This window comes from Curcuma longa, chromosome 1 (assembly GCF_044706935.1).
Source record: "Curcuma longa cultivar G26 ecotype Majalengka, Jawa Barat chromosome 1, ITB_CL_G26_1.1, whole genome shotgun sequence".
Taxonomy (NCBI): domain Eukaryota; kingdom Viridiplantae; phylum Streptophyta; class Magnoliopsida; order Zingiberales; family Zingiberaceae; genus Curcuma; species Curcuma longa.
Genome location: NC_133861.1, coordinates 8791223 through 8802962, shown reverse-complemented (window position 1 = coordinate 8802962; position 11740 = coordinate 8791223). Strand labels below are relative to the sequence as shown.

The following is an 11740-nucleotide window of genomic DNA, read 5'->3' as shown; positions in this document are numbered from 1 at the left end:
TTTCTTGCCATGCACCTCTCCTAGGACTTGTTGGCTAGTGCAGGCTGTCTCAAGAGTTTTACTTATTCGTGATATACTTGCCTAACCCTTAATTAAGATTCATCAAGTTATGCAGGTCAACATATTATTCTATCCCTGGTGTCCGAGTATGGCACACACCAGTTCTTGATCTCCTATAATTCCGGAATTCAGGTAACTACCATGCTTGCATCTGTTTTTTGTTTTTTCCTACCGTAGAATATCTGATCTTTTCCTTATTCAGACGTGGAAGTTAGATTCATTTAGGCTGCGTTTGTTTCCGGTGACAGGGACACAAATACAGAGACAGAAATAGGATTTCTGTCTCCGCCCCCGTTTGATTTTGAGAGACAGAGACAGAAATAAGATTTTTGTCTCCGTCTCAGATAGAATTTCTGTCCACTTTCAAACTGGGGACACTGAAATGGAGACGGAGACAGAATTTCTACTCATCTCCGCTTCCGGCACTGTCACGCCGCCGTCCGGTCACCGCCGACGGAGACCATTGTAAATGCGTCCCTGTCTCTACTGTCTCTGTATTTCTGTATTTCTGTCTCTGTATTTCTGTATTTCTTAAACCAAACGCAGCCTTAAGTATTGGATAAGTCCTTCGAGCAGACATGGTGTCAGCTTCTGCCACAGCTGGAGACTATCACATTCCAGTGAGGACCACACCCAGAAAAGTCGGAGATCCACCCCATGCGTGAATTGCACTCATGGCGTAGTGGGAAAGAGCCACTTCCATTGTCAGGTCAGAAACTAGTCTCTCTCACCAGCCCATGTATCTTCCCCCTGCATTATTTTTTCCCACACATCTCTGTCATTGTCGTTTTCATGGAGATAATACATTCTTTATTTTTTTTTCAATATTGCTACCCTGCTGCTGGACTGATTAGTGTTTGGTTGAGGTTGAGGTTGAGGTTGAGGATGAAATGAAAATGCCACTGGAACTTAAAAGTGGCAAGCATGTGGCCTCCATTAACTCCCACTTAATAAAGAGATGGACATCTTCCTCCTTGGTATCTTCTTTCTTCCATCAGAGTGTATGGTCATTTTCACCTCCCTTTCCTAGCTGCATCGGCCCCATCACAGCTGGTCGTGTGCCCTTTGACTACTTTGTTGGAAAAATATCAACTAGTTTCATCCGAGGTGACAGTAATAATCACTCATTAGAATGGTTTATCCAGGGTTGCAAGCCACATGATTGACTTCTGTAGCCATACTTGTTTGATCTTATAAAAATCCTACCTGCAGTTGTCTGGGGGCTCCATTCCGCATCCACCAACTTATACAGTTCTTTCTCCAACTCTTTTTTGACATTTTTTATTTGTTTTACTCGCCAATCAGACTGTTTCCTCTCTGTCTCATTATTTCCCCGGAGAATCTATTATTGCGTGGGTTCAGGCAGCAGCCATTCTCCCTCTGATGGCATTTTCTGCATGGAAGAAACATTATTTTAACTTCTGTTTGCATGGCACAAACAGTTTATTGCTACATCATATCTGAAGATGTCTATCCTGAATTTTTGTTTGCAGAATCAACCAAGATTTGAAGCATCGAACAGAGTGAACAAATCCAGATATGAACTATTCAAAGATTGAACAGCTCGTAGTCGGCGTCTACGATCTCCCCAATCATCTCAAATCTTCACCACCTCCTGGTCTACTGCCATGTTACTTGCACCTCACCTCAGCTCGACGACAAAACTATACTCTCTTCTTGTGTTCCACCCCTATGCCTAGGGGAGCTACTGCCCCAAATATATCTTCATTGACAGGCCTCTCCGACATCATCGCCCCTACCACCTGCTGAATTTGACTTTGGAGGCTCCGTCTTAGCTTTCTTCTGTATCTGTCTTCCCACTTTGATGTCGTTATCCTCACAATCCAATCCATGTCGGCCCTCTTGTAGCTTGGTGTCATCTTCCCCGTACAGTCGGCGGTGACAACATGCGCTCAATTAGTCCTTAGTACTGGGCACTTGCCAAAACACCCTCTAGAGTCGATTATTTGTTCTTTCATTTCCTTCCAAAAGAGATCGTATTCGTTTCATGATCAGCCTCGATGGGATAATCGTCTTTTCTGGGCGAGTTGTATGATGAGCGAGCTACTTTAAAGGTCATCTTTTTTAACGATAAGTTTTCCCCTTGCATGCCCATAAATAAACATAATTTCTTACATTCTAATTTGGGATGTAAGGAAGGGGAAGGAAATGTTCAAACATATTTATTTCAATTTTACCCTTATATTAAAATATTAATTATTAAAATAACTTATCTATTAGATTTTTACACCGTTGCTCTTCGTCACATAATGCAGTCGTCACAGGATCTCATCACTCGCACTTTTCGATGTCGACCTTCGTCGTAAATTTTTACATCAGTAAATTTTTATAAAAATATATATATAACTGTTGATTTATCTTTTATCGTATCAAAGTGTATTTCGTATATTTTTTATATATATACTTGTTATTTTTTAAATTATTTATTTATTTAAATTATAAATATTAATTTTTATTAATCTTATGAGCTATATATATTTTTTCACATATAGATTTATTTTAAAAAATAAAGATATTTTTATAATTTTATATATTTAATTTATAATTTTGATTAACGAACTCATTGAATGAATAGTTATAAGGCATTAGATAAAATAAAATACCTAACGAATAATTATTTCTAAATTATTGTAGATTATAAGGATATTTTTATAATTTTATATATTTAATCTTCATTTCCTTCTCCTTCCTCCCAAATAAGGTAGTACATGTTACGTTAATGAATCTTCCCTTCCTCCCAAACAAAAAAAATATAAATGCTTCTCTTCCCTTTCCTTCCCCTCCCTTCCTCTTTCGTTAATGAACCTTTCCTCACCCCATAGTGTAAAGGTCATTTTTTTTAAGACACTGAAGAAAAGTATATAGAAGATTTAGAGTGACGTGTAACTCACGTCAGCAAAAAATCCCTTATGGTAGTTCTAATTGCAAAGCAATTTTATGAATTCGCAACTGCAAGATATATTGTTATATTAAATCTTGAGTGCACGGAAATCCTACCCCACCTTTAATGCGTTATTTCTGTTTCCGTTTCCTCGCATTTCCGATGTAAGATTTTACAGAGATTTATGAAATAAAAAAATTGAACAAAAAATGTTGGAAGTTCGAAGTTTTTAATTTAAGAATAATAATGAAATTTTAAACTTTTTTTCTCTCGAAATTAATCAGAGTGGGTCAATAATTAATTAGTAATAAAGTTTGAGATTTATAAAAAGATTTTTTTGACTGTAAAAAAATAATAGATTTTATATATTTGATGTGGTATATTAGAAATTATAAAAAAATTTATTTGGAATTTTAACCATCGGAGATATCCTTACGATGCGATTCTATTTTTTCTGTGCTACAAATGACATTATATTTTTTTAATCCAGATGTTTGGATTTCTCGAGAATGATATTTTATTATATATATATATATAATTTTTTAATAATTAAGATAAAAAATTTAATTGAGAGTATAAAAGAGAAAAAAATTAAATGAAAGTCCATACGAGAAGTTGAAAAATAAATTCTAATAAAATAATTAATGAAATTAAAGTGTAAAAAATGAATGATAACCTTAATCATTTATTTTTTTCAATAAGTAATCATGTATTTTTTTCTGTTGTACTTTTATATTCACATTTTAAAGTTTTGGTCTTCAAGCTATTCACCAAGATTTTTACATGATAATTTGTAACGTTTTTTAGAAATATGCATTCATTTATGTATTAGTTAAAGCAATACATGTGAACAAATAGAATGAGATGGCATCAAAACATAAATTGCAACACATGTGTGTTACATTTATGCCTTCTTTTCTTCTGCAAAAAAAAAAAAAGAAAAAAAAGTGAAATCCGCAATACATGTGCATAAATATAATGAGATTGTATCAAAACATAAATTGCAATACATGTGTATTACATTTATGCCTTCAGTTTATGTATTATTGCAATTTGTAACAAATATAGAATGAGATTGTTCATCTATACAAATTGAATCAAGAATAGTATCTCCTCAAACAATGAGCAATACGTGTAGAAATTCTGTTCAAAGGTGCTATCAGTTTAGCAATAAATTGATCAAATGAAGTCCTCATTTGTACAGTCAATGATAATTAGAAGTATGGTAGCGTTGATGAGTTTTTGCTATTGGAACTTTCCATTTCCACAAATCTTTAGCATATTTTTCTTCAATATCTTAAGTTGTCTCAGACCTAGATTTGTTACCTGCGACACATCTCCACATATGACATTTCAAGTAGCTCATCATGTGATTTGATCAAAAGAATATAATTTGTCTCATCTAAGAACATGATTTCAGATTTAATATTCCATTCCACATGATATCAGCATCACTTTATTTATTATTATTATTTTCTAATGCCTCTCCAACTTTTTTAAGGACGTAAATTCAGCATGGAGATCAAATGTTAAACATGATTTCAGCATCAGATTATTTTCTATGCCATTCATTAAATTTTTTGTACCTAAAACGTTGGAAGAACATGAGGATGAAATGTTAACCATGATTTCAACATTAGATTATTTTCTATACCACTATCTTTGCTGTACCTGAAACTTTGAAAGAACATTCAGCAAGAGGATCAGATGTTACTCAAGATCTCAGCATCACTTTATTTGGATCAGTTCAAACAATCTGAATTGATGTGGGGCCACAATATAACCAGATCTATACATTAGTTCTGTAATCCGATTTTGACATATAATGCTTACAACATATCTGGAGGTTTGCTCAAAGTGCATCCTACAAATATTTTTGTTAAGTTGTCATGAACCTATCCAGAATAATCTCATGAAGACCTGCATTTCTGCTTATAGTAATGATTTTGGCAATATGTTCATTAGTGTACTGGTGAAACACTTTGAGGCAAAGTAGCTACAACTCCCATAGGACTGGTAATATCGTTTAAAGCCTGCATGCATGTGCTCGAAATCCGCATTAGAGCCTGGAATACATTCGGGAGGCTTGTTTGCAGATTGTTCAGCATCTTGGATCTGCTTGTGCGAATGGAATGTAAATACTTGACCTTTTCTTCCTCTGCTTTCCTCTTTAGAGCTTCTAGTCTTGTCTGCTGATTATCCTTCTCCAATGTCTGAGATGAGATCATCTCTTTATCCAACCTGATTTGGAATCGTTCGAATCTCTTCTGCAGGCTATGCTCTTCTGTATGTTGCTGAATTATAGACTGAAGGACCAATAAAAAGCTGTTAATTGCCTCAGCAGCCACCTATCAAAGACAGAAAGAAAATGGTCACCAAATTATGTTAGCTGGTAGACATATTCATGAACTGAGTTCAGTAGCCATGATCTCCAGTTGAATAATTAAATTCATGATAAGAAGTCAATGCTATTCCTCTTCACTTCTACTCAACTAGAATGGAATACCAATGATTATCCTTATCAGTCATTTTTTCAAAGAAATTGAAGTCATTACTACAAGCTTACTGAGACACAGATTGCCCCCGTGTCAATGTAATAAAGAACAAGAAATGTCATAGTTCAGATGGAGCAGGGAGATTGTACCTTATATGGTAGCTGATCAACGATTCCCTGCACTTCATCACAAAAATTATGGATACTGGAGCTTGAACCCATCAAGTTATTGTTTTCTGGAAGGCAGTCAGTCATTCTAACCCACTGCCTCAGAACATGTATATATTCACGCTGACATCGGAAGAGGTTGCAGAATGAACTATGCCAGGAAGTCACCTCTGCTACAAGCTGAGAGATGGCCTGACGATGAGAATCAGTTGTTGGATAGGTACCCAGACTATTGTCGAGATGATTTGCTTGCTGAGAAACATGATTTTGCACTTGGTGGCATTCGTACATTGCCCTCCACATCTCTACAAGCCTTTCCAACACAAACAATCAACAAACAAACATACAATTATCATCAAAAAATCTGCATGCTGATTTCATAGAAAAAAATAAACAAGAGTAAGACAGTATTTTCTGCTTCTATATTGGATCTAACAATGCAACTGAAGGGTTTTGCTTGTTAGATTCTTTAGTCATAAGATGAGATTTTGGGTTTTCTTTTTCACTAGTTTTTTAATCATACAACTAATTCAAGTCTGAGTTGAACAAAAGAAAGATGCTCACTTACCCAACACAGAATTCAACCAATTGAAGTAATAATTCTTCATCCCTGAGTTTTGATATGGACAAACAAGTTTCATTTATCGAGTCCTTTATAGAAATAATTCGGCACTGCAGCTCCTCAACTTCAGAAAAATTTCTCTCAGTTTTTGACCAGTCATAATCTCCACCTTGCAACTTATCCAGTATCTTCTTGTGCTGGGATTTAATATTTTCCTCATACTGAAAACAGAGAAGGCATTAGAACACCAGAAAATGATTGATGGGAGAAAATCAACCTCTGATTATGATCTACAATTATCTTTTGCTTTTTCTGGTTTAAATCTGTCTGGGGCTCAGAGTGATACATAGAAAAAACTATGAGTTTCAACTATGTGGGTTGGTTACATGGATCTTATTTGCCATGGAACTCTAATGATACAGGTTTGAGGATTATCTTAGAATAATTTGATCTTAATTTATTTAAATTCTACTCTAGTTTTTATGTGCCTCTTAGGTTTTAGTTTTGATATCATCTATGGGATTGAAACTACTTTGAAATTTAGGTAAATTACAGCCATGGGACATAAACTCTCAAAAGGATATTGCCATTTGCCAATAATTCGGTATTGATATTGTGAATTTGGTATCTTACTGATTTTATTGCTAAGACGTAAATGGTTTTGGTGGTAAAGCAAAAAGGCTCAACAACTATCACTGTATTTGATTTATGAGGGATTCATGAATTATATCTGGGATAACATAATACCCTTTTGTTGGATTTCTAGGACTCAAGGCTTTCATTAATTATATTAGAAAACAAACTTAAATATCTAATCCATGTTTCTTTCTCTTCTCTGGATAGTTTCTTTAATGCAATAATACGACTTCATGCTTAACCTACCTAAATTGCAATTATGTGATAACATTGGTTTGCTTACACTTCTTTTTCTATTTTTAAAATTAACCATATGTTTTTTAGTCATATGCCGCAAATAAGCACAATTCATTGTCGTGTAGTTGCAAATGTCTTATTTGCATTAAGCAATTCATCAAAGTGAATGTATTTGCTAAACAAAATGAATTATGTTTGTAGCTAAGTTCCAAGGGTTTGTCATGTACAAGAGATCTATGGCTAAGAGTCTAAGACACCAACTGTACTCACTTTCCTTTTCCTATCTCAATGTCTAGTAGCTCAAACTGTGGGCACAAACGAAATACAGGATATTTATCCCTCACATCACTTTAAATGTATCCCAATTCTTTGTATGAATTTGGGTATCAATTTTATACCCCGTGCTACTTCAGAAGGATTGCTATGAATTGCTTGGAACAAATAATATTTTTGGTTAAGGACTCTATGCTCCATTGGATTATGCAGCTATTAAATTTTCAAGTGCTTGTAGAAAGTGAATTTGCATTGTATTCCCTATCCTCTAAAAATAGAATTTGATAAGCAATGTAGCTTCATACTCCCATAAGCACCCAAAAAAACAAACAAAATCTAAAACACTTAGTCCTGTTATTGTTTTCCCATATGCATGTTCCATGAAATTCAAATTTGTCTTCAATTCTATAAAATAAAAACACTGCCTCCATCGTTCAGATGCAAAAGTTAACATATCTTACTGATGGTATGCACCTAATAAACAGGATGTATGGATTTATGTATGATTAGTAAAGAGATGCTATAGACTTGATATTGAAATTGTGTAGATGATGCACATGGGTATTTTCCTAAGCAATTGTGCTTTTAGTAAAATGTTTAAAATTGTAGTAACCACGGTCATGAGTTTGAATCATGGCATATTTATTTATTCTATTCTTCTGTTAATCATGTGTTCACTTGTACACTCTTGGTTCTTTGTCTTGGCACTCTCTCGTACCTCAATCCACCATCTAAAATTATAAGTGATCTTGCTTAAGTTGTCTGGCTTGAACATAAAGGAGAGTGTTAAACTAAACCTATAAATTGGGTCATTTCCAAATAGTTCAGAATTTTTAGTTAATTAGTCAGGAATTAAACCTTTAATAAGTATAACTTATAACACTTGAGGGAAAGATTTCCACAAGGGTTAAAAGGTTGAAGGTTTCCCATACATAAAACTTCTGTTTAGAGCTTAAAGAAACTCTTACCTTCACTTGATCGTAGAGTTTCTGCTCTTCAACAAGAATCTTTTCCAGTGTTGTGCAATGGGTGCCAGGCATTGATGAATTATTTACATCTTGAGTATCTCTGTTAGAATGAGAAGATCTAAAAGACCAGCTCCAAGACAACACATGTACAACTTTGGCAGACTTGAAACTCTTCCCTGAGATGGAGTATGTATCATCCAACACACTTAGTTGACAAAAAAAACTCAAGCATCCATAGAGAAACCTACTAATTTCAGAAATTTTTTATCAGAATTATGATGTATGCTGGTTAGGTCATTCCTATTCTGTTGTATAAGAATTCCTAGTTGTCAGGTCATGCAAATAGGATTTACTGAAAATTATCAAATAAGCAGCCTGGATAGTACACACATTTTTTTAGAGTTCATATAGCATGTATGATTATGATCAGAAAAAGCAAAGCTAACTTGATTATTTGTTATTGCTTGATGTTGAAAAAATCATGAGAAATGGGATTTGTATGAGCAACAGCTAGAACACGATGCTACAATTATGGATCCTTTATAAGCAGTTTAGAGAGAAGAACCTTGCCAATGGCTATCTTACATACAAAAAGAGAGATTCACTTATGAATACTCAACCGACCAGAAACTTTGGCAATTGACAAATCTCAATGTTCACTTCCACAAAGCATATAACATGTGTAGATGCAGAGCAACTATGAGACATGGCTCCAAAGGCTAATGGTGCAAATGTATACGGACCATGCATTGATCAAAGATGATTAATGATGTATATTATCGGCGGGCATGGGTCAGGTAGGTGGTTTGTGTTCCAAAAAAAAAAAATCATCCCGACCGTTTGTTTCAGATTCTAAAAATATCTCCATACTTGACTTGTACCTCAAAAAAAAAAATCCAAATTCAAAATTTTGGTTTAATTCAGTTCAGACTTTGGAGAATTTAGTTCTGTTAGGATTTCAAAAATTTTAAGTTTTTTATACTAATTTCAATACAAATTCACAAAAGTAAAATATAAAGCATGATTTATTGGAAATCAAACTATATAAAAACTCTAGAAATAAATTATAAAAAATGTAAAGGGAAACTAAAATTCACAGAAACTATATGCACTGCACAATATGAATTGCAAAACTTGCAAGTTACTGTAACTATATATGAACTATACTATTGTACATTAAATAAAATTGATTGTGTATCGGTTGCAAGCTACTGCTGTCAATGGGAAATAAATTGATCGATAATTCTTCTCACTAAATATCAAGTATCACACTTAGCTAAACGAAAATGTCAAAATGAGCAATGACCATTATGAGCACAACCATAGATTCTAACTATTATAACCAAAGGTGTTAAGAAAAATGCCAAAAGAGACATTGAAAATAAATGAATGTTGAGTAAATAGCATTGTCGATATGAAAGAAAAACAACAGAGGCGAAAGTGAAGGCAGACAACAATCTTGTGCAACCATATAAGGTAAAAGGTATGCTGAAAGAGATGCTAAAAGGAACAAATGCAAGCAGGAATTTTAGGAGATCATGGAATAAAAGAATGGCGTCTCGAGCAATGCCAAACATGGAGGGGGCACAAAGTTGCTGACATCGAAGGAGAAGAGATGATGAAGACATGGGCCAAAAAAGCAGAAAAATTGAACAACTTCGCAGGATCATGGAATGGTGGAAAGTGAAAGAGGAATTAGAAAGCCAGAAGGGAAAAAGGGACGCAGGTCATGGTTATGCAACTCTAAGATTAACAAAGTTATTAAATAATCAGATATACATAGCTTCATTATATGAGATATAATCTAAGTAATATACCATATACAACATAGCTTGATGTCAGTTTTTTTTATGGATTTTGATACTCCAATAGGCCATGCCTATGTGCCTCCGGAGCTATAGTGTGATGACAAGAGATGGGATGAATTTTTTAGACAACGACAATTCAAATCTCACCCAAGACGCATGCACCTGAAGAGTTTTAAAAACTTAATGCTGAGCGTCTGTTAGGATCCATCTGCGTTAGGGTAGAAGGTACCTTTCGTTGCTTTAGGGTCCCCATGATGAAGGTCGCTCCGACTGGACTCGAGAAGGACTGTGACATCCTTCCCACTAGCTGCAGCTTTCAGGAAGTATTCATCGAGCTCCTTTGCAATTCCTGCCCATGTCTTCTGGCTCCTCCACGCTGTTGCTGCGGGGTCTGTGTCCTTGGTAAGTTGGCTCACGGTTGACAAGTTGTCGTCGGCCAATTCCTTAGATGGGGGTGTCCCCCTCGCCCTATTCATTGCCACGGCCAAAGCCTCCTTTCTTTGGATCAAGTCGTCCTCCTCGTCTTCCTCAACGACCTCCCCCTCAAACTCCGACTTGGGTTCTGCCCAATGGTCTTCTACAGTCGACGCATGCGCAGCAGCTCCTCCACTTCGCAGTGGAGATGACGAACCCGAGGAAGCTGTGGAACCCATATGATCACCGAAGTCCCCGGAGGACACAGAGAAGGGTGGCGGAGGTGGTGGAAGAGGGAAACCCTCGTCATCGTCGTCGTCCATATCGCTCGGATCCGCGACATAAAACGTTGCCTTCGTCGATTCCTTCAGCCCAACTCGGAAAAAATTGGGAGGGGGCGGCGGCGAAGGCGGCAGCGACGACTGCGGGGGAGGGGAAGGCGGCAGCGACGGCGGCGGGGGAGGGGAAGGCGGCAATGTGAGACCCACAGGAGGAACGACGCCGGAGGTCATGGACTCCACTTCGATGAGCTGCCGAAGGGTGGCGCCAGTGTTCCTCAAGGACCGCAGGTACGCGATGAGGGCAGCGGCGAGATCGGCCCGGCTTTTCATCAGCTGCTTCATCAGCCTCCGCCGCTCCTTGCACCGCCACAGCACCTCGTCCACCTCCACCTTCGAGTAGGCGCAGCCCATTCCGCCACCGAGAAAGGATAAGAAAATTCCGAATCCTGATCCCCAATTCTCGATCTAAATCATCGCAAAAGAACTGCAAATTGCAAGAAAAATCGATGTTTTACAACCAACCCATGGAGAAAAACAATCAAAATACTCCCGATTCCAGGACAAACCCCCAAATCTATCTACTAGTCATCCGAGAGAGGAAAAAAAACAACCTTTCTGCTATAGACCAAGGCTTTAGCTTAAAAGCTAAGCGGAGCTCTAAAAAAACCAGCAGAGGAAGGAGCAGAAAAGCAGGCCTTTTATCAATTCCAAGAAGGAATCTTTCTAGTATAAAGGAGAAAGAAAGGAAGAGACGCAGCAGAGAAGCTTCAGCAACGTCAACTCTCCAATAAAATGGATGGAGTTGGAGAAATCAATTACAGGAATGCGAAGTAGAACAGCATGTGAAAGACAACAGTTGCTGTCTCTTCCTCTCCTCCCTCGTCTTTAAGCATTTGCATGATGAAGAAGCTCACGAGTCATGAACATCTATCTCTTC

The 11740-nt window shown here is 36.6% G+C and overlaps 1 protein-coding gene across 2 annotated transcripts; it reads right to left on the bottom strand.

Annotated features, from left to right (window-relative positions):
• Positions 1-4689: 4689 nt before the first annotated feature.
• LOC141812973 (protein ALTERED PHOSPHATE STARVATION RESPONSE 1-like) lies at positions 4690-11740 on the bottom strand. Of its 2 annotated transcripts, none has more exons than XM_074700905.1 (6): positions 11415-11740; positions 10338-11287; positions 8301-8476; positions 6193-6407; positions 5607-5937; positions 4690-5310 (listed from the first exon to the last, which is right to left on the bottom strand). In XM_074700905.1, exons 2-6 carry the CDS (start codon positions 11212-11214, stop codon positions 4924-4926), a joined length of 1986 nt encoding a protein of 661 aa, XP_074557006.1. In that variant the 5' UTR covers positions 11215-11287; positions 11415-11740; the 3' UTR covers positions 4690-4923. The 2 variants fall into 2 exon arrangements, with proteins under 2 accessions (XP_074557006.1, XP_074557011.1); XM_074700910.1 differs by having other exon boundaries at positions 11623-11739.